The sequence below is a fragment of the Pristis pectinata genome, chromosome 24 (genome assembly GCF_009764475.1).
Source record: "Pristis pectinata isolate sPriPec2 chromosome 24, sPriPec2.1.pri, whole genome shotgun sequence".
Lineage (NCBI taxonomy): Eukaryota > Metazoa > Chordata > Chondrichthyes > Rhinopristiformes > Pristidae > Pristis > Pristis pectinata.
In genome coordinates, this window is record NC_067428.1 from 21,969,144 (window position 1) to 21,993,179 (window position 24,036).

Consider the following 24,036-nt stretch of genomic DNA (forward strand, 5'->3'; position numbering starts at 1 on the left):
CAAATGCATAGATAGTTGGGGAACTCAAGAGCCATTTGTAAGTAGAGTCTCACTGTTGTTGCTGTTTCAACAGACTGGCTTCCATATACTGAATTGCTGGTTTACACTTGCCTATAGGTACTATGCCCCACCTCACTACTTCCATCACAGTACTTTTATTCCCAGAATGCGTCTGATGCATCTATTGCCAATTTTTTCCTATTGTTCTCTGTGGTTGCCACTGGTGATGATTTGTTGTCCATCCCTAATTGTTCCTGTACTGAAGAGAAAGTTAAGAGTCAACTACATTGGTGGGTCTGGAGTCAGACCAAATTTTCTAGTGAATCAGATGGTTTTTACAACAGTCCAATTGCTACATACTCACTATTTGCTGAAGCCAGCTTTAATTTCAGATTTACTTAATTAGTTGAACTTTACTTTCTCAGCTGGTGGGAGTCCAAGTCATGGCTTTGGATCAATGGTCCAGAAGTCTGGCAGTAGTCCTGTACCTTAATCACTCCACCACCATGTTCCTCTTCATAAGGTTGGCAGTGGACTACTTCATAGTGATTATTTGTTAATTACAGCAGCATGGCTCCCTGGATCATGTCTAATGGTATTTAGAGTCCACCATATGGAGGAAGGAACAGGAGTCACATATGGACCAGATTTTGTAAGGATGGGAGATTCCCATCTTGAAGGGTGATTGTGAACCAGTCAGGTTTTTAGAACCACCAGGTCACTTTTGTCTGGTCTCAACCAAAAATTAAAATAGTTATTACTTCAATTTCACCTAAACTTAAACCAACAATTTCAGTTGGGCCAATTAAAATTCAGCTAGTTGGCAAACTTAGGGGACAAACATTTTGCTTGTGGAAAAGCTTACAGCAAACTCGAAGATGATATAAGCCATATAAGAAATAACATTTACTGATTTTCCTGACAGCATCATTGAGTCCAATACTGCCTTGACTGAGTTCAGCCATCTGGAGCATAACATGGAATGAAAGCTATCTCCCTGTGACCTCTCAAGCACAATTCCTACACATGACATTCATCCCTGGGATGTGGGTGTCATAGGTAGTATTTCCTGCCCTTCAGCCGAGTGGCTTGCTAAGTTCCACTTGCTTTCTTGGAGTGTGCTTCACTGACCCTCTCATCCCTGCACAGTATGTACATCTGAACAGAAAGGGTTTGGTTTCAAATTCAGTGCAAAACTTACTCAGTGCAATAAACAGCAAAGCTGTGAATTGAGTGGTTCTTTAGGTAGGATACTTTGCATCAGAATTTCTTAAGAAGATCTTGAAATGTTACTTGATGTCCAGCTTGCTTGTGACTAGATTAAAGCTTTCTGAAAAATAGTGTATTTTGTGCTTAGATACAAGCAGAAATCTAAGGCAAGAAGGAAAAGAATTTTCTACGATCGACCTCTGAACACTGTTGTGATTTGAAGTCATTATGGAAAGTTCACAGACACAAGCTTCAAAAGTGACCCCGAGGTCTTTTTATGGCAAAAAACAAGAGTCAAATGCAAATACATAATCTCTGCACGGTCAACTGAAATCAGAAGTGTGGACCTCCATGTGGCGGTGCAATGTGAGCTCTTGTGGGAATCACATGCTAGCAGCAGGTTCAGTTGCTCTGTTGGAAAGCGATGTTGGATTATGAGAGGCTATGGTAAAAGTAGCATTTTCCCATATGCAACACAACCTGACTCCTTCTGGACCCCAACGGTCCAGGACCCTGTTGGCCCTGAAGGCTCAACTCATCAGATTCTTCTTTACCGAGGGAGTGGTCAGATTACATTGCCTGCTGTCACATGACGTGGTCAGGGCCAATAACACAAACATCCTTAAAGGGATAAGCAAATGAAGTGAAAAGGACTCGAAAGGTATTGATTGGGGTGGGAGAAGATTCATGTGGATTACATACCTCATAGGTCTGTTGGATTGAATATCCTGGTCCTGTTGAATGAGATTCAACACAACAATCACCTATTGCTTGCTGTGGTTAGTAAACACTCTGGTCAGCACTGATGGTTGAGGGCAATTCTTCCTCTGTATAAATGTTTATGCTCTCATGCCGAATAATAAATTCTGGCTCCTCATAAAGTTATTTGATTAAAATGATCCATGCCAGTATTTGAGGTCCAGATGAGCTTTTCTCCTTTGATTCATCAAACCCCACCTTTCAGAGAGCTTCCCCATGAATTCTATTTCCATTAGTTACCCTCTGCGGTAGTGAGTTCCATAGTCTAACTGCTTTCTGGTTAAAGAAAGGCAGGCCCACATATCTGCTAAATTACAAAAACCAACATGTAATACACCCAAGCAAGCTCACTGACAAAAGATCACATCAAAACTCTGCAGTCCTTCTGCATCAAGTCAGGAATACAGATGGACAACTAATGGGAGGAGGAGACTCAAAGAATATCTCCAACCTCAACAATGACAGGACCTACCACGTAGGAGTGCTAAAGACAAGGATGAAGCATTTGCAACCATGTTCACCCAGAAGTGGGATTATCTGTCTTGGCTTCTAGAGAAACCAGTCTTCAGCCAAATTGATTTATTCCAGAAGATAACAAGAAATATTGAGAGTGCTGGATACATCAAAGGCTGTGGGACCAGGCAATACACCAGCTATAGTATTGGAGAGCTGTGCCCCGGAGCCAGCTGTGCCTCCAACCAAGCTGTTCCAATACAGTGACAAGAAACAGGACAAATCCAATCCAACTAAATACCACCCAATCAGTCTACCCTTAATCAGCTGGGAGGTGTCGTCAACAGTGCAATCATCTACCCATCAGTAACCTGCTCACAAAGGCCCACTTTGGCTTTAGTTACTTGGGTACTGACTTCATCACAGTCTTGTTCCAAACATGGACCAATGAGCTGTATTCCAGAGTTGAGATGAGACTGACTGTCCCTGACATCAGTGTGGCATAGACAAGCCCTGATAAAATAGGTCAATGGGCATCAAAGGGAAAATATTCCAATGATTGGAGTCATATCTCCACAGAGGAAGATTGTTGAAGATCAATAATCCCAGCCCCAGAACATCACTGCAGGAGTTCCTCAGGGCAGTGCCCTAGGCCGAACCATCTTCAGCTGCTTCATCTGTGATCTTCCTTCCATCATAAAGGCAGACATAGGGATGTTCACTGACCATTGCCCAATGTTCAATTGCACGTGCAACTCTTCAGCAAATGAAGCAGTCATCTCTTATATTCGGCAAGACATAGACAACACTCAGATATGGGGTCACACCTAAACTCATCACCATCTCCCATCTGGTTTCATCCACATACCTATCTATCTGGCTTTCTTCTCCCTTGGTTCACCTTTCCTATCCCTTTGCCCACCTGGTTCCATCTATCCGTCATGCCTCCCTTATTTGGTTCCATCTACTGCCTACCAGCCTCTGTGTCTACTCTTCCCCTCCCCTCCCCACCTGGCTCCATCTGCCTAAAATTTTCTTTTTCTTTTCTTATGTTTCCACGGACCAGTCTTTGTCTCAACACTCCTGCCCCAACTGGCTCTATTTCCTCATTATCCCTGCTTCATCTAGGTACACCTAGCATTTACCAGCCCCTTTCTCATCCTTCCCTCTCACTTCTATATGCTGGATACCTTCCCACTACACTCTCAGTCCTGATGCAGGGTCTTGACCTGGAATGTTAACTGTCCGTTTGCCTTTATAGATGCTGCTTGACCTGCTGAGATCTTCCAGCAGTTCATTTCTTGTTTCAGATATGGGGTGATAAGTGACAAGTAACACAAAATTGCCAGACAGTGACCAACAAAAGAGAGTCTCACCACCTACCCTTGACATTCAATGGCATTACCATCACTGAGTTCCCCACTGTTAATGTCTGAGGTAGGATCACCATTGACCAGCTATAACATAGCTACAACAGTAGGGCATCCTGCAACAAGTGGCTCACCTGCTAACACCCCAAAGCTTTTTCGTTACGTACAAGACACAAATCAGACACATGATTGAATACTCTTCACTTGCCTGGATGAGTGTAGCTCCAATAACACTCAAGAAGCTTTGTACCATCCAGGGTAGAGTAGCCTGCTTGATAGATATATCCACCACTCCAACCAGTCTTCATCCTCACCCCCTCCATTATTGGTGAATCATGGCTACAGAGTGTATCATCAAAACACACTAGGTCTAGGCTACCACTCAAACTTGGAACCTCTACCACCAAGAAGAGCAATAGACAACGTCACTTGTAGGTTCCCCTCCATGTCACATGTCATCCTGACTTAGAAATACATCACCATCCCTGCATTCTCGCTGGGACTAAGTCCTCAAACTCCCTCTCCGAAAGGATTGTGGGAGTACTGAACCAGAGTGGTTCAGACTGGAGTGGTTCAAGAAGGCGGTTCACCAACATGTTCTCGAGAGAGGGACAATAAACGATGGCCTTGCCAGTGACTCCCAGATCCTGAAAAACTGAATAAAAGGAAAGGTTCTTCTGAATCCTCTGCTCAATTCATGGGTGATGACCTTTAATTTATGGCCCCAGTTATGGTCCCACTTGCAAATGGAAACATCCTCTCTATGTCAAGAGAGTTCTTCATGGAAGAACTCCATGAAGTTACCTCTGAAGTGATCCAAATTCTTCAACGTTTTCTGATAATCTTTCAGTCCTGTCAGCATTCTAAGGAATCTTGCCTCTTCCCCCTTCAGGTCCTGTGTATTCATTTTGTAAAATAGAGACCAGGGTTTAGAATTTTTCTTTTGGCATTTGAACAGCTTTGCAGTCACACTCACATGATTTAGAGAAAACACATAAAGAGCAAGAACTTGAATGGCAATGTTCACAGAGCAGTTTTGTCAGGTTTCCCTGTGTAATTCTGCGCTGAAAGTGACATTGTTGATATCAGCCTGGTGTTCTCTATTGATGTGTCCCAAGTTCTCACAGTCCTTGAAATGTAACTCAGCAGGTGGACAGTTCTGACAAAGGGCTTTTGACCTGAAGTGTTAACTCTTGCACAGATGCTGCCTCACCTGCTGAGAGTTTCCAGCGTTTTCTCTTGTTACAGCAGGTGTAGTATGTCTGTTTTGTTTACCCAACAATGGTCCAGTCAGATTTCTATCCTTATGTTGTTTTTATCAAAGTCGAAATGAACCCCAGTGCCTTACTGGTTCTTGTTGATGAGTGTTCTGAGGGGCTGCTTTTGGTGATCTGTGTATTTATCTTCCCTCAGCCCTCTGTTCCTCTGCCCCATTTAGGTACATATTTTTTGAGGAATATTTAGCCTTGTAATTCTTCCTTTCAAAATACATCTCTTCCCTAGAGAGACTAAAGTTGATTAATTCTCTTAAGTCAATCTATCAACGTGTCAGAATCATGCTCTCTCATGTGATATCTTATAAGCCAAGGGGAGAAAAAAAACCTGAGGCCAATTTCACACCAGGCCACAAACCCAGGGGACAAGATTTATTAAGAAAAATTATTCCTTCGGATATAAACAATATAGTCCTTAGAGTATAATGGCTGCATTAGACTGATTGACCTGAAAATAAATATAAATTTTCTAGTCACGTCCCTGAGTTTCTGTCTCCTTGTTCTGACAGTTAGAAGTAATACAAGTTTACTGGTGGTTCCTGTGTGGTAGAATAAATACATTTATTGTGTTGGAATTATATTAGAAGAATGTGAATTCAATTTTGCTTTGAAGTAAATGGAATAACATGATGTACTGCTGGAATGTGATCCTGTCTTGAAGGAATGGCATGGGGGAAGGAAAAGATTCAAGATTCATATATGCCAACAAATATAACAGATTTTACAATACAACAGCCTCAATCCATAACTGGCAGGATTTGTCTGAGTTTACCTAATTATTAATGCAGTATGTAATAGGGAGAAGAAACATGGTAAGCATATTTACCAAGACATTTAGTGGTATTACAAAGCATGGCACATTATTTATCTGAATTAATTTTGAAAGATGCAGTTGTTTCTGCCATACATCACATCATATGGGAAAACTTTCATTCTCAATAAACTTACTAATCAGAAAAACCTTCTCCCAGTGTCACATCACACTCTCTTAAAGTGCTGATTTTTGGCCACTGAATTCCCAAACAATATTCTAAATCTGTCCATTGGCAATATTACAATAGATGCAGTGCAAGGAAAATGTATTGACAGCATAAATATATTATATTTTTACTAAATTATCTTCTGCAAATGCTAGTCTTCAGATCTTCCTGCATCTCATCTGCAGCAAAACCAAATGGCCTAGATTTCCCCTCATGAAGCTAGAATTGCCTTATTACTGGTAATGATTGTGTTTTTACTGTTTATTCAAGTGGGGTTACTGAGATCTTAATACCTAGAAATTAATTAGTTACTCTGACAAAATAATCTTGACTTCCATGGGTGGCACCGTGGTGCAGCCCGTAGAGCCATTGCCTCACGGTACCAGAGACCGGGGTTCAATCCTGACCTTGGGTGCTGTATGTGCGGAGTTGTCAGGTTCTTCATGTGACTGTGTAAGTCTTGATCAGGTGCTGCAGTTTCCTCCCACCTCCCAGAGACATGCTGGTTCGTAGCTTAATAAGCCACTGCAAATTGTCCATCATGTGTAGGTGAGTGGTAGGATCTAGGGAGAGTTTGATGAGGACATGGGGAGAATAAAAAATGTGATTCATTAGGATTAGTGTAAATGGGTTGTTGAGGGTTCATGCAGACTTGGTGGGCCAAAGGGTCTGTTTCCATGCTGTATCTCTCTAAGACTGTTATTGACATTTAGTTGGCAAATTTAGAAAGGACTTGGGCAGTCAGTGCGAAAAGTTATTAAGGAATATGACCTTCAGCATAGTGCATATTTTTTAAGCTTTTGAATTTGCAATGTATGCTAACGATTTCTCTGGCCTTGCATATTTCCATTTTCTGAATTAGTCATTAATCTTAGATATCATAAATTGCAGTGAATAATTGCTATAGGATTACACATAAAACATTGCTATAGGATAAAACTTGACACAATAAAATTCATTTAAAGTAGATATTTTTATATGTTTACTTTTTATTTTCCATAAACTAATTGCTTATTGTCTTTCTTTATTTTTAACAATAATACTCGTATTAAGAGCCTTGGAATGCTTCAAATGGTAACGGACCATATTGTTGGCATGGTTTTGTTGTTTCAAGATTATTCTTTCTTCATTGAGCCTTTGAATAACAATTAGGTTTTTCATGGGAATGAACAATAACCTAACAGTCCTGCACAATATTCTGCATTGGTATCATTGAATTTTATTGCTTGGATTGCTTGCTCCAAGTATTACACTGAGTCTTTTCAAAACTAAGGGTTCTCCATGACAACTATGAGTAAGTGTATCAGAACATTAAGACTTTGCAGCTTAAGTATCCCAGCAATAGAAAATTGCAACTTAGTCTCCAGGATATGCCTCATTTTTATTTTATTCTCTGGAGCCTAAGTAGAGGTTTTTCTATTATTAAATTGTACCATGTAAGACTACACCTAAATCAAAGATATTTTTTAAAAGCATCAATGAGAAAAGTAGGTTTACATAGGCTTTATTAAGGACACTGTAGGGATGTAGCAGGATTTATTGTCTATGGGTTACAGCTAACATTAGTTCATCCAACCCTCTGATCAACTGATAAATGGAATATTTCATTTGCCATTATAGGGACAGGCAGGATGACCTGATCCCCGTCCAGCACACCATTTTTTTTATAACCAGTTGTCTATAGGTGTGTTGGATAGGCCCTGAACAGACTCAGCAGACCGAACAGACTCAACATTCTTACCCTTTCTTCCTGTAAAAAATCATCTTCCTTCTTCTTCCATTTGATACTAACTATGATGTGATCTGTAAACTGGCTTAAATTGTGTTCTGGATAGATTCAAATCCCAACAAGATACTCAGTTTTAAAAATTATATTTTCACTAATTATCCATATAATAGAAACAATAATGGTTAAAGTTCCCTCCAACAAATCTGTGTTCCTCCAGTTTTGGTCACTTTTGCAACTACAGACTTGTTTGATTGAAACTTGTAAGATTTCGAGGGGTGTTGATAGAGTGAAAGTGGTGAGGGTACTTCCTCTTGTGACAGAATCTAGAATGAGGGACAACTGTTCAAAATATGGGATCACCCATTTGCCACAGACATGGAGTGATCTTGCTTTCTCCCAGAGGATGTGAGTCTTTGGAACTCTCTTCCTCAAAGGACACTGGAAGGAAGGTCTTTAAATATTTTTATGGCAAATACTTGATAAGCAAGGAGGTGAAAAGTTATTTCAGGTGGATGTGAACGTGGGGTTGAGGTTACACTCAGATTAAGCATGATCTTAGTAAATGGCAAAGCAGGTTTGAGGGACCAGGTGGCATACTCCTGCCCTTATTATCTCATAGATATAGACAAATACACTTAAAGCTCTACAGTTCTCTCCCTAAACCTCTACCTCTCTTTCTCCTCCTGTAAAATGTTCCTTAAAGGATACCACTTTGACCAACCTTTTGAACATTGGTTCTAATATCTTCTTGTGTGATTCGGTGCCAACTTTTGACCAATAGTGTCCTGTATCTTGCCTTGTAATATTTTTACAACAATGAACTTGTATCTTGGCATTGCTGTTACTGTTGAACATTGCCCCTTTTTTATGCGTATGTGTTACTGTGTAAGTGAATAGTACTGTGAATAGTAATTTCATGTCTTTACACTGTACTGCTGCTGCAAAACAACAAATTTCCAAACATAAGAGTCAGTGATCATAAACCTGATTCTGATTCTGACTGTGTAAATGCCCACAAATGGTGTACCTTGGAACCACAAGGGATTCCTCCCATTACTAAAGATCATTTGCCAACATGAAGAGGCGCAATCGTATTGAGACATTTTTAATAATAGTGAACTCTTTTGTCTTGGAATTTTATTTGTTACAAATATGGTAATTCCCACATTTCGAATTCCTTAGTCTGCTATTTTAGCAATGGTATTAGCTCACTTCTAGATCATAACTTCTGTAGGAGAAGCATGGAAGCTCTAGGAACCTGATGCTGTTTTATAGCAGTTATTGTGCTGGAGTTATACTGGATAATCAGGGGAACTCCAGTGTAAATTTATTCCCCATGCCTCCCAACCATTAATATTATTTTGATTGCCAGTGTCTCCTGCCATTGGTCAATGCACACGGCTGACAAGGCAAGTTTTTATTCAGTGGTTCTTTGGTCTAGGATTGTACACCAAAGACGTCTTTCAAACTTCAGGCCAGCTTGCTTTGAGTTATCAATTTTATGACATTGTTTCACCCATAACAAAAACAGAAAATGTTGGAAACGCTCAGCAGGGAAGTCAACATCTGTGGAAGGAAGAAAGAAGTTAATGTTTCAAGACCCCATCAGAACAGGGAGAAAGAGATTAAAAAAAAGGTAACTTTAAGTTGCAGAGAAGGTGGCAAGAGCAATGGATAGGGTGAAGAGAATATCTGTGATAGGGCAAGACCAAGTCAAATGCCCCATTGTCTTGAAGGTTAACCAACAATATCTAAAGAAACCTTTATTTAATTCCTGTGGGTAATGCCATTTTATTCTTTTAAACATTGTGTTATTATCTCACATCGTCTTGTGAATAACTCTATTAATTTTAGTCTGCGTGTAATGGGGGCAATGATATCTACCAATTTGTGGTCAGGACAAGAGAACGTTAGGTAATGTCTGGTGCACTGTAATGTGATTAAGGGATAGCTGGCACTCACAGTAATCCATCCTGCTCGAGAGATGTTTCTATTTAAAGAAACTCTCTATTGTGAGCATAAATTAAAACATTCAGAGAAAGCTCGAACTGTAATTTGGACATTTAACCCTTTGATGTAGAAGTAGAAGTACACCATTTACACTTGGGATCTCTGAATAAACAATGTTTCCATCATGTTCATTACTAAAATCAACAATCATTTGCTCTTTGCTCAGGGACGTGGAAAATCAAATGATCAGGACACGGAAGGCATAATGAATAATTTACCTCAAGGACTAAACAACTTGGGCAGTAAGGTGAGTAGTCGGAATAGCTTAAGAAGATTATAAAGTGAACAGATTTTCATCTACAAGCAATGGACCTATATACATAGCCATTAATGTACTCAGTTATATACCTCTATATGTGCACAAATATGGGTACATAAACCAATGCATTTTTGCATACTATAGAAAGTAATACACCTGTGAACAGATATCCCTAAATACATACCTGGGGCCTGCAGTGACCTGGACTCTAGTACATCTACATGCCGGAGCTGCAGGCTCCTTACCTGGGACCTATATCACACTGCTGGCCACAGTCTTCATTTGCACATGATCATCCAATATTGGGGGCTGCACAAGAGCAAACTGGAGCTGTAAGAAATCAGAGCCATGTCACTAGAAGTATTCCCAAGTGTGGCTGTATTCAGAAATGTGCAATGTACTTCTATGCACATGAATATATAACCCACAGTACACAACCATAACAAGAGTATATATTTATACATAGGACACAGACCAATGTATTTATGTTCTAATACGCAAGTTTCAAGATATACTGTATCTGTTGTGAATTTTAATTCACAGAATGTGGATGTCACTAGTTAGGCCAGCATTTAGTGTCCATCCATAATTGTCCCCGAGCATTGTAGGCCATTTTAGATTGCAGTGAAGTGTCAAGAGGGTCTAGCATCACATGAAGGACAACTTGTTTAAGGTTTCATTCACCAAATGGCACTAATGAACCTGCTGGGATTTTGTGACAAACACTAATTTTTCATTTAGCTGTTTTCCATTTACTTGAAGCTAAATCCCCCACCATCAGGATGTGACTTGAATTGGCATCCCCAGATCATACCCCGTGCCTCTAGGTAGGAGTTCTACTGTACCCAACGTTTGCTGAGGTAAAGAGGCCTACCAAACTGGTAATGCGAGGCATGGCCACTGGAGTCAGATAATTTCTGATTTCTTATTTTTCCTTTGAGACATTTCAGTCCATTTATTTTTCCGGCTAGTTATTCCGACTCTACCATAGAGTTGGCACTTCTGCTTTTTGTGGTTTTAAAAGCCTGAATGTTGTTTTCATGAAAGTAATAAATCAGAGGTCTTACCAGTAGCTGGAAAACACTTGGCTTGGAGGCTCCATCTTATCTCTAAGATCATTAACCTTTGGCCCTGCCCATCCAAAATTCCTGCTCTCCACTCTCTAATCTGGTTGGCTCTTTCAAATGTATATTAAAGTCACTGTGCAATGGCCAGCATATATTTTCTGCAGGGGCTATCAGTAGGAAGTTCATTACCACACAAGGCTTGCTATTGAACAGGCCTTATACAAGGTAGTGCCTCTCCTTGGACCGTGCAACTGCATCCAGGCATGTTGAGGACCAGGGCTGGCATCACGTCAGGGTTGCTGTGGGGAGAGAGACCAGGGACAACAGAGGATGATACTGGGCTGAGTTGGGTGCTGGGATTCAATGGTGGTGTTGGTGTTATGCTTGTCGACCGTGGGTGGGGCTACCAGAGATAGGGTCAAGTGATCGCTGGTCAGTGAGGGGACCGGTGACTGGCATTGGGTTGAGCACAGTAGTGTAGTGGTTAGTGTAATGCTATTACAGCGCCAGTGATTGGGGTTCAATTCCTGCCACTGTCTGTAAGGAGTTTGTACGTTCTCACTGTGACTGTGTGCGTTTCCTCCGGGTGCTCCAGTTTCCTCCCACGTTCCAAAGACGTACAGGTTAGCAGGTTAACATGGGTGTAATTAGGCAGTGTGGGCTCATTAAGCCGGAAGGGCCTCTTACCATGCTGTATAAATAAAGTTTATGACTTTTAAAAATTCTGAAGCTAAGGTCAAGGCAGGAGATTGGTGAGCAGGGTTGGGTGGAGGGACGTTGCATTTCTGTTTGTGAGAGCTCACTGTGCATAAAGTGGCTGCTGCAGTTCCTGCATTGCAACACCTCAGAAATACTTCATTGATTATATAAAGTGGTTTGTGGTGTGCTGAAAAGGATCTGAAGGGTGCTATAGAAATGCAACCAAGAATGCTACATGTCGTACAAATCAAAGCTGGGCTGGTGCAAGGTCAGTGAAGGGTTGCTGCATCTCAATCCGCAGGTGGAGATGGTGTTCTGGCTCCTTTCCATGCTGGCCACCCGTGACAAGGATGACATGTCGAGGACGTTGCTCGCCATGTCCAGCTCCCAGGACAGCTGCGTCGCCATGCGCAAGTCTGGCTGCCTCCCTCTGCTCATTCAGCTCCTGCACGACAGTGAGCGAGACACGGGGCCGGCCAGGAATTCCAGTGGCAACAAGGAGGCTCGAGCCCGGGCTAGTGCCGCACTCCACAACATTGTATATTCCCAGCCCGACGAGGGGCAGGCCAAGAGAGAAATGCGAGTCCTGCACGTGCTGGAGCAGGTGCGGTTGTACTGTGAAACGTGCTGGGAATGGCTGGACTCCAACAGACCAGGCAATGGCTCTGAATCTAACAACTGTAAGTACATGAACTCTCCATCTTATCCAATAGATAAGAGGGCATTACCTTCAAATCAAGTTGGATCATGGCTGATCGCTACTTTACTTCTATTTGCTGTCCTAATTCTGTTAAGACTAGTACTGGGGAAGTTTAGAATTCTGCCTTCCCCACAAAAAACTATTGAGGTGGAGACATCGATTGTATGATTCAAAACTGAGAATGGTGGGATTGTGGCAGATTGGATGGCCTGAACAACCTCTTTGTGTTCCAATGTCCTTAACCTGATTTATCCATGTTCTAAACCTGCTTTTAGAACTCACAAAGTTTGGGCTAAAATATCACCACTGCCTAACCTGTTAATATCAGTCCTTTATTTGATCGATTCTGGGGAATCCACTGTATGACACACATCTGATTATTTGCAGCACAGCTAGCTGAATATTGGAAAATCATTATTCTCAATAAGAATGTTCACAGATGGAACACTGCACAGCTGGCACCAAAGGAACATGTAGACAAATACCTGCCCCATGTACTTGAAGCCCTTAATCTTTGTGGTGGTAGAGGTTGCTAGTTTGGGATTAAGGGAAAGTTTAGATGCCAACAGCAGAATCATTATCAGAATTTTTAATTTCTGTTTTAAATCTGGAAGATTGTAATGTGCCTGGCTGAAAGATAAGATGTCGTTCTTGAAGTTTGTGTTGATCAGTATGAGAACAGCACAGACAGCAAAGGACAGAAAGGTTAGAATAGGAGTGGGAGAGAGAATAAAAGTGAAATGAATGTGGTGCGCCTTGATGGACCAGCTCATTCTGTAACCACTACAATTCATTTATTACCCGTTTATTGAATCACCTATCTTTACCCTGACCCCAGAAGGTGTTAATGTCTTAAGAATATAACATATAACTGGGACAAATGCTGTGGAACCTGGTGTCTAAATGGTCTTATCTTCTTTTCCTATGTAGTGCCATTACCCATAGAACCTCAGATCTGCCAGGCAATGTGTGCAATAATGAAGCTGTCCTTCGATGAAGAGTACCGACGTGCTATGAATGAGCTTGGCAAGTTGCATTGTCTTTTCAATTTTTTCTTAGTCGTTCTCTCTATGTCCCCATTAAGATAAGGAGGTGAGCCTGTCATCGTGATTTGTATTTTATAGAACATTTCAAAGGGACTAACTCTTTGGAATGTAAAGTCAAGAGCCCAATACAAGCAAACAAATTAGAAGCCAATCATTAATAAAGCACACAGGGCTTAATACGAGCATGTTAAATAGTCATGTGGAAACAGTGCAAAGGAAGGAAATTCTACCCTTTATGGTCTTATCTGTGAAATAATTTTCCTGTCAGGCCAGATGTTAATAATAATCTTCACTTGTGTTGTACCTTTGTCCTCCCAAGGCACTGCCTCTGGAGGGTTAGGGGTAGGTGGGGGGAGTGTTGGACAAACTATCCTGAGGGTAGGAAGAACCCATTTCCTTTAGTGAACAGGCCACTATGTAGTTGGGTTAGGTGAGGGGGGTTGGTGGAAGGGAGGCACAGATTTTAGGTAATTGGTAAAAGAAAGAAGAGAGCAGCATTGAGGAGTAATCCTTTCAGTCAGAGAATAGTGGTGGTCTGAAACTCACTTAAAGGGCTGTGAAGAAAAATTAAGTACCAGAATGAACACTTGAAGTGCCTGAATACACAGGGCTAAGGACTGAAAGCTAGGAAGTGATTAGTAGGATAACTCTTGATGTCAGTGTGTTGGGCTGAATGGCCTCCTATAAATTTCTATGATTTTATGACACTTGTCACTCATAAACAAAATGAAGAGAGATAGAGTGGTCCCAGAGAGGATGATAATAGGCAGGATTAGGGTGAGAATTTCCAACCACATGGGTAAGGTGAATGAAATCCCTCATTGATGGTGGGACAAATCAGTGGAACGAATGGCTGATGGTTTTTACTTTGACAGAGTGGTGGAGACAGGGTCTGAGCAGACTTCTCTGTGCTCCTTATGGATTCATTACGTGCAAATAGACAGTAACATTCCTAAAGTAATCACATTTAGGGACAGATTTGCTTGCCTCTGAACAAATTGTGCATCTAATGACCATAAGTGCTGATTTCGTAACTTTGTCCTCATGAGTTTTATTTCAAATGCAAATTATTATTCAAGTCTCACATTCACCAGACATTGTATTGGGAGAGAAGTCTGCCACTGGTTGTTTGCGCTAAGCTCTACTCACTACCCACGCATTTGATTCCATTCACTTCAAAAGATCTGAGTGCCCAAGAGATGAGCAAAAATAGCAACAAAAGATAAATTTCCCCACCGACCAGTTTTAACAAGAGAAAGTCTAACCAACTACACCTGATATTCCATGACATTACCATCACTGAGACTGCCATCATTAACATCTTGGGAAGGTCACCAACAACTAAAAACTCAGGTGGATTAGCTGTGTATCCTGTGGCAAGTGACTTGCCTCCTGATACCCAAGGTCTTTCCAGCATGTACAAGACAAATGTCAGGAGTGTGACAGGAAACACTCCATTTCCAACTCCAACAAGATAAGATCTTTCTTAGTCACATGTACATCGAAACACACAGTGAAATACATCTTTTGCACAGAGTGTTCTGGGGTGCAGCCCGCAAGTGTCACCATGCTTCCGGCGCCAACATAGCATGCCCACAACTTCCTAACCTGCACGTCTTTGGAATGTGGGAGGAAACTGGAGCACCCAGAAGAAACCCACGCGGACATAGGGAGAATGTACAAATTCCTTATAGACAGAAGCTGGAATTGAACCCAGGTCGCTGGCGCTGTAATAGCATTACTGCCCAAGACCCAAGAAGCTCAACACCATCCACAATAAGGCAGAACACTTGATTTGTTACCCACCCACCAACCCAAACATTCATTCCCTCCACCATCTATGTGTACCATCTACAAAATCTGCTTGCCTAAGCTAATCTGGCATCACCTCTCAAACATGCACCCTCCACCACCAAGAAGGACAAGGGCAGTAGCTGCGTGGTTCCCCTCCACTTTGCACACTATACTGACTTGTAGATAAATCTGCTTCTTCAATGTCATTGGCTCTAAATCCTGGAAATCCTTACCCTACAACATCAAGGGAATTCTTCACCATATATACTACAGCAGTTAAGGAAAATGGCTCACTGCCAAGTTCTCAAGGTTAATTAGGGATGGGCAATAATGCGAGCAACAAGCAATCTGCTGGGGGAACTCAACAGGTCGAGCAGCATTCTGATGCTGTTCCACCCGCTGAGTCCCTCCAGCAATTTGCTTCTTGCTCCAGATTCCAGCATCTGCAGTCTCTTCTGTCTCCATTGATCCATAATACTGATCCTCTGATTGAACCTCACATCCTGAAAAATGAATAAATAGAAGTTCATCTATCCGATCAAATCTCTCATGTGGGCAAAGTAACTAATTTTAACAGGAAAAAATATTATTTATTGACTGTTTCTAAAGCACTAGCATTGTTGGTGAAACTTGAAGTTGTGCAAATGTGAGTACATCCTAGAATCAGAGAATTTTGGCCTGGATGGGCTCTTCACCTTACAATCTACCTCATCATAGCCTTTCACCTTATTGTCTGTCTGCACTTCCTCTGTAACTGTAACACTATATTCTACATTCTGTTATTGTTTTTCTCTTGTACTACCTCAATGTACAGATGTGATGAAGTGATCTGTATGGATGGCATGCAAAACAAAGTTTTTCACTGTACCTTGGTACATGTGACAGTAATAAACCAATTACCAATGAAGGGGAAACATTTTGGGTAATAACCATTCAGAATTTCCTGCCTGATTTTCAGTCAATGATCTTAAATGTACACTCCTTAAAATAACTATCTCTGGAATGTGATTACAGGTCTACCAGGTTTGAGTGCTGACTTCTAATCCCAATTTGTGGCATATTTAGCTCTACAAAAGAAATTTGATATAAAAATACAAATCTGTAATTGAGATTTTGGAGACCTGAATGAAAATTTATGCTCAAATTCTAATTAATCTGCTCACCTCCACTGGCTGAAGGATGTTCCAGGCCCTGGACCTGAGTCATAACTGGTTAAAAATAAACATTGTTTGGAGAAGATTGGGTGACCACCTTGTAGAGCACCTTCACCCCCGTCTACTGCAACAGCCAGGACCTCCGTGTGGCCACCCACCTTCAACTCCACATCCCATTCCCATACTGACATGTCTATCCACGGCCTCCTCTACTGCCACGTTGAGGCCAGGCCAGGTTGGAGGAACAAAACCTCATATTGCACCTTGGGAGTCTCCAACCTGATGGCCTTAACATCAATTTCTCTAACTTCCAGTAACCCCGCCCCTTTTTTTTCCTCCCCCCCCCCCCCCAATCCTTTGTCTTTCCTTATTGTCATGGCTCCCTTCCCTTGCCTGGATGACCTGCCCATCTCCTCTCCTCCCCTCCCCCATCCTTTATTCCATGGTCCACTGCCCTCTCCTACCAGATTCCTTCTTTTTCAGCCCTTGGCCTCTTCTACCTATCACCTCTCAGCTTACTACATCTTCTCCCCCTCCCCCCACCCACTACCTTCCCCCTCTCACCTGGACTTGCCTATCACCTGAACTCATCTATCCCCTGCCTGTGTGTGCTCCTCCCCCTCCCCCCACCTTCTTATTCTGGCTTCTGCCCTCTTCCCTTGCAGTCCTGATGAAGGGTCTCGGTCCAAAACGTTAACTGTTTATTTCCCTCCATGGATGCTGAGCTCCTCCGGCACTTTCTGTGTATTGTTGGAGAAGTTAAAGTTGGCAAAAAATACAGGAAGGAAGATCAAGCACCCAGATGTCTTACAGCTGTTTATTTGTCTCTCCTGATGCAGGAGGTTTGCAGGCGGTTGCAGAATTGCTTCAGGTTGATTGCGACATGTACGGGGCCACCAGTGACCCTCTGAATTCAGCCCTACGTCGGTATGCAGGGATGGCCCTGACCAACCTCACCTTTGGAGATGTAGTCAACAAGGTGAGTGATTGTACCTTGTCCAGGTATACCTGCCCACAATTTACTGGCCAAGACAAAAAGGGAAGGATTTGTTGGACAAGCTTTGCTCTTGGCACAAGAATCACAAATGTCCACTACACACATCCCTGACTCTGTGTGAGAATAATTATGTGGAAGAGAGAAATTTGGGAGGGGTGGTTGGGAATGAAGCAGCCTGTTCTCATTGTGGTAGACAGAATGAGCAAAATCTGATTTCAAATCTCTTTTCCATTATAACGGTAGTGTAGCGGTTAGCATAATGTTATTACAGCGCCAGCGACCCGGGTTCAATTCCGGCCACTGTCCGTAAAGGAGTTTGTACGTTCTTCCCGTGTCTGTGTGGGTTTCCTCCGGGTGCTCCGGTTTCCTCCCACTTTCCAAAGACGTATGGGTTAGGAAGTTGTGGGCATATTATGTTGACACTGGAAGCGTGGCGACACTTGCAGGCTGCCCCCAGAACACTCTATGCAAAAGATGTGTTTCACTGTGTGCTTCGATGTACATGTGACTAATAAAGATATCTTATTATCTTAAACAGTACAAATTCAGTACATATTTTCCAACTTCTTCAATGCGGGTATAAGTTCATTGTGCTGGATTTTGCTGGGTTTTGCTACATTCCAATGCTGGATCCTGCAAAAATGCTGGGAAAAATGTGTTCAAAGCATGTGCTGGGATAGAGGTGCCACAGGGTTTCTGAGCCCGTCCACTGAGTGCGGATTTTACAGCTGCACATACCAAAGCAAGCCATATTTTTTTGAATTATTTGTATTCAGTTTAAAGCTTTTAATTACTCATGTATTTTGAAATATTTATTTCCTTTATATATGAGAAAATTAAAATTTATTAATCACTTCACTTTTAATAGTGTTAAGTACATAATGGTCAGAGGCAATGCAGATAAACTTTGACAGCTTTGATGGACGGCAAAACTGGGAAACTGGGAGTAGGTGGGGCTCTGCAATCTGTTAGGTTTCCTCAGGCGTCAGTGGGCAGGGCTTGGCTCATCCACATTAGCTGATGACACTGATCAAGGCCCACTAGCTGCTCAGGTCTCACTGCTCAACTCCAAGACCCTCTGGACCAGCAAGGTCAACCTTTGCAGTCAAGAGAAGGTTTATTTGGGGAAATGGGGAAGTCGGGAAAATTGTGGGTCAATGCTCTCCATTATAATTACTGCAATGAGTTAAAAGTACCACACTTACTGAGAATTAGCACAATATAATTGTGCATATTATGTATGGGTATATTGATTAAGTTCTGATGAAACTCAGATCTGGAACATTAACAGTTTCTTTTTCCAAAAATGCTGCCTGACCTGCTGAGTTTTTCCGGCATTTTCTATTTTTATTTCAGATTTCCAGTGTCTGCAGTATTTTTGCTTTTCTTTCATTAAGTTACTGCACAAGCAATGAGGAGTTCAAGAAGATAAGCCAGAGAGGATTGTCCAATTCCAACCATGGCTGTTATGAACGTTAAATCTAGTTAATGAAATTAACTTGAATAAAGAGCTAGTATCAATAATGGTGACCATGAAACCATGGGATTAAATATGCAACTGATTTACTAATTAGTATTTTGTAGGGAATTAAACCTGCTTTCTCATCCAGATTGGCCTAACTGAGACGTCAGATCTATTGCAGTGAGGTTGATTTTAACTGATATAAGCAAGCCATTCAGCTCAAGGCAACTTGTGGATGGATGTTCATTGACCCTGCTAGCAGTGTGTCACAAACCCTGAATGAATAAAACAAATCAATGATTTTATTGTGGAGGATGTGGCTTATATATTTGTGTTGTCTGGGGCAGTTCCCAATATGGTCAATTTTTTGGTTCATTTTTACCTCAGTACACTGTCTACATAAAGAGATTAATATAAAGTACATGCTAATCAGATGCGGCTGCCAAGTGTAATATGTCACTGATTGCCAGGATGTTTTCCCAGAATCTATAAATTTTGAGTGGATGAAAAAGGGGATGGATTGGTGCATGTTTTGACAATTTACCTTAACCAATCTGTTTAGGCGTATTAATTAAATTCCATTTATTCTAAATAATTGATGACCTGAACTGGGCTCATCTGTTACTGAAATGTAATTTTCTAGGTCAAGGGCAAACTCTTTAATCTCTTCCAGAACAGTGAATGATTGGTCGCATGAAACATACACTCAGCCACTTCTCAAGAGGAAATGGTTGTTCAGAACAAAAGTTGTACTTCCCTATTTGCCTTTCCTTTCTTCCAGCTTCCTCAACAAAAATGACACTTCCAGACATTTCGACCCATGAATTCAGCACCATTCAGTCCCTCAGCCCAAGGGACTTTCTTAATGTTTCTCCCAAAACAGGGGTAGAAATTTGTACCTTACCACTTGCACGAAGTGCATTAGAGTTGGAACTATCTGAATTATTCCACTTCTAAAAATTGGTCCAGTGGGCTGGATTATGTTAGTTGATTCTACTGGTTCCCATCAGAACCACTGGTATTTAACCATTTAAAGTCCAGAAAATCCTGGCATCTGCTATCAAGTGTGGAAATCACAGAATTACTGATAGATTCAGGATACCAAATCTGTTGGTTCCCTCTGCTACTGGATTCCATGCATCTCAGAATTCCTCAGTTTTCACTGTGGTCAAGTACCTCTTGTAGCCTAAACCAGATCCAAGACCCCCTGGAGATTGTAGTAAGAAACAAAGGAAAGGTAGGTTACTTAAAATTATTTTGCTTTGGTTTGTATTTTGCTTTATATCTTTGCTTATAAGTAATTCTAGGTTTTTAAAAATATTTTTTATATATTTATCAGAGATATTTTAAAAATTGCTAAACAAAAGGCCTTGCATGATTTACAGCTGGCAAAGCTGGGGACTGGACTGTGCCAGCTGTCAAAGCTTTCAATGAATTTTTGCTGCTCAGACCATGCTGCTGGATTCTGGGACACTAAGGGCCAGCATTATTGTCCTTATGCATCTTGACAGGTCAAGTGTGTGTGGGGAGCAAAGTGTTTGACAATTTCAGATGGTTGGACCAGGCCAGCAAGTTCTGGCCCAATGTAAACAAACTTCTGGGTTGAGTTCAGCTACTACCAAATTGGACATTATTGTAAATGATTGAAGGTGATTTTCTACCATTGAGTTTCAGTAAGTTATTCCACGTGATGCTCGGTAGAGGAATCCAGGTCAATATTTTTCTTTCCTTCCATAACCTAAGGCACTGAGCCAAATTAGAATACCTCTCTATCCCAGACCAGCCAATTCAGATCAAAGAATCAAACTAGTTCTAGATCACAAAACTGACCTCTTCAAAAATAAGATGTTGCTCTGGTGAATCAGTCTCCCAGTGGGGCCATAGTGTACTTGAAAAGAGTCATTTTCATGTGCAAGCTCTTGGACAGCCCATTAGTCTTGGTCAGAAATATCTTGAAGAGAATGAATCAAATTGCTCGGTAAATAAGATGTGCTTACCTATTGAGTATTCAGAATCTGGTTTCCTCTTGCAGGCGACATTGTGCTCCAGAAAAGGCTGCATGCAAAGTATCGTGGCCCAGTTAGAGTCTGAAAGTGAAGACATACATCAGGTTAGTTATGAGTCATTTTGTTCAAATAGTTAGGATAAGAGACTGCAATGATCTTAACTGTGCCTTTTTATCAGAAAAATGCTTTCATTTATAGATGATATAATATCGTAATTATCATGGTGTCACACAGCACAGAAGCAGGCCCTCTGGTTCACCAGATCCATGCTGGCCATTTCACCCACTTATGCTACCCCCATTAAATCGCATAACATTATATGCCTTTGTGATTCAAATGCAAAAAAATGATGTTAATCCTGGCTTCCCATCATTTAATTTGGACTTTTCCTTTGACTGCATGGGAAAGTGCAAACTGGATTCAAAGAGGGGAAAATGGGTCAATACTGAATTTAACTTCAATAAAGCATTCAAAAAGAGGCAGATTTAAAACCAGCGTCTGTCTTGAACTTATCCTGTTCTCACCAGGTGGCCTAGCTTGAAGTTTAGCTTCAGTATTTAAACAGTTTGGGTTTTAAACAGATGTCACTGGAATCAAATTCTTTTGTGGGGTTTTGGAGATGTGTGGCTGGAGTTTGGATTTTGTTCTCTTTTGCAGAGCTAAAGATATGCGATGTATAGCACTAACACCCACTTGGGATGTCATGGAGAACTTTGTGAAATTGGGCAAAGATTTGATTGAACCGGCTTTATGGTACTTCACTAAAATGGGACCGGTGGGGTACCTATCAACAGCTAATGCAGACGTGCATGGTGACTGCCGGGAAAGTCAGTGTTTAAAGATCTACCCCCATGGCAGCTATGGCACAGCTGCAAAAATGCTGGCATAAAGAGTGAGGGAAAATATGGGGGAAAGGAAGTGTAGTGATCTTCTGTGTGTCTGGGCACCAACCCAATCACCATCTGATCTGATCAACTCCTACGTATGCCAAGCTGCTGTGAGGTGCCAAGGGGCTAGTGATCGCGGCACGCCATCCAGAATTCTTTCAAAATGAGGCTGCAGCCAGTGAAGAGAGCACCACTGAATCATTTTGCATAATGTTGACCATTGAAAACCCAGGCTGGCAGCTACTGAGCACAGGAGATCAATATCACAGGGCAGACTCGTTAGTTGCCGTCTCATTTCTGATCTCTACACCTGTTTCTCTGGAGGCAAATAGTGAAGGCTGTAAGGCCACACTGAGGCTCCATCTTCCGGCAGCAGTTGCAGAATCATGTGACCCATGAGCTGGTCTGGGCGATAGTTGGGTGAACCAGTCATATTCGTGCACTGGCCATTTTTCTAAAGGACATGATTTCACACAAAGGTAAACACTAGCACGACTTACACTGGCTAAAACTTTAAAGCCTACTTTGCATAAAATGTATAAATGGGTCCAGTTTTCAGGATATGGATTCTAATTAGGATGATCTTAAAATCTTTTTATTAATGGAATCAACCACTTTTTAATAGATCTTCAGGTAGTCATTTAGTTTTATATTCTTGCCTTTATCTACAATAGAATTCAGCATTAAGAACTGTTATTTACAAGTTAAAGCATTTGTTATATGACCATAAGACCATAACATATCAGAGCAGAATTATTTGTATTAGTATTGGTATTGGTTTATTATTGTCACTTGTACCGAGGTACAGTGAAAAACTTGTCTTGCATACCGATTGTACAGATCAATTCATTACACAGTGCATTGAGGTAGTACAGAGTGCATTGAGGTAGTACAGGGTAAAAACAATAACAGAATACAGAGTAAAGTGTCATAGCTACAGGGAAGTGCATTGCAGGTAGACAATAAGGTGCAAGGTCAAACAAGGTAGGTTGTGAGATCAGAGTCCATCTCATCGTATAAGCAAACCGTTCAATAGTCATCACCATGGGATAGAAGCTGTCCTTGAGCCTGGTGGTATGTGCCCTCAGGCTCCTGTATCTTCTGCCTGATGGGAGAGGAGAGAAGAGAGAATCACCCGGGCGGGTGGGGTCTTTGATTGTGCTGGCTGCTTCACCAAGGCAGTGAGGGGTAAAGACAGAGTCCATGGAATCTGCTCCGCCATTCAATCATGGCTGGTCTTACTTCTCAACCCCATTCTCCTGCCTTCTTCCCATAACCCTGAACCTCTTTACCAATCAAGAGCCTACCAATCTCTACCTTAAATTCGCCCAATGACTTGGCCTCCACAGCCCTCTGTGGAAACAAATTCCACAGATTCACTATCCTCTGGCAGAAGAAATTCCTCCTCATCTCAGTTTTAAACACACATCCCTTATTCTGAGGCTAAATTAGATCCTGGACTCTCCTATTAATGGAAACATCCTCTTCATGTCCAGTCTATATGCACGTATGTACAGCAGTGTGCGTCACCCTGATAATCTAGCCAAAGAGGAAAGACCTTGTACTGTACATTATTCCCTGTGAATAGCCAGGCTGATGAAAACCAATTTTGAGGCTAATTTGCTGGGCTTCACTTTACAGGATAGGCTTTGCTCAATGTGTAACATCCACATCATGTTCCAGGTTGTGGCGAGTATTCTGAGGAACCTTTCATGGAGGGCAGATGTCAACAGCAAGAGGATCCTACGGGAAGTTTCGAGTGTCAGCGCTCTGATGCAGTGTGCTCTGAAAGCAAAAAAGGTGCATCCTCAATTAACTGGCTAGTCTGAGACTCCAGTAATGAATGCTGGGACTAGGTGTCCATAACACCATTGTGAGGAGCAGAGAGAATCCATTTCATCGGACTGACATTTGATAAAGAATAATTTTACCTCAATGATTTAAATACACAGTTAGATTTTACTTTAATGTTATTCCTGGCTACATCTCAAAGAATTCAACAATTTTAGATAACCAAGCTTTCCAGTTTCTTTCAGAACTGCCCAGTTCTCATGAAAGGTCATCAGCTTGAGACATTAACTCCATTTCTCTCTCCACAGATAATGCTTGGTCTGCTAAGTATTAGCAGTATTCTCTCTTTTTATTTCGGAATTTCACCATTCGGAGTGTTTTGTGCTTTTT

General features: G+C 41.6%; 1 protein-coding gene across 2 annotated transcripts in view; it reads left to right on the top strand.

The window, feature by feature from the left end:
* Positions 1–24,036, top strand: part of apc2 (APC regulator of WNT signaling pathway 2) — a 163,398-nt gene that overhangs the window by 125,133 nt on the left and 14,229 nt on the right. For both annotated transcript variants that reach the window (XM_052037592.1, XM_052037593.1), the window contains 6 exons: positions 9,951–10,031; positions 12,111–12,489; positions 13,440–13,535; positions 17,343–17,482; positions 20,995–21,072; positions 23,539–23,655. In XM_052037592.1, the coding sequence (XP_051893552.1) occupies positions 9,951–10,031; positions 12,111–12,489; positions 13,440–13,535; positions 17,343–17,482; positions 20,995–21,072; positions 23,539–23,655 (891 nt within the window). The remainder of the gene's footprint in view (positions 1–9,950; positions 10,032–12,110; positions 12,490–13,439; positions 13,536–17,342; positions 17,483–20,994; positions 21,073–23,538; positions 23,656–24,036) is intronic.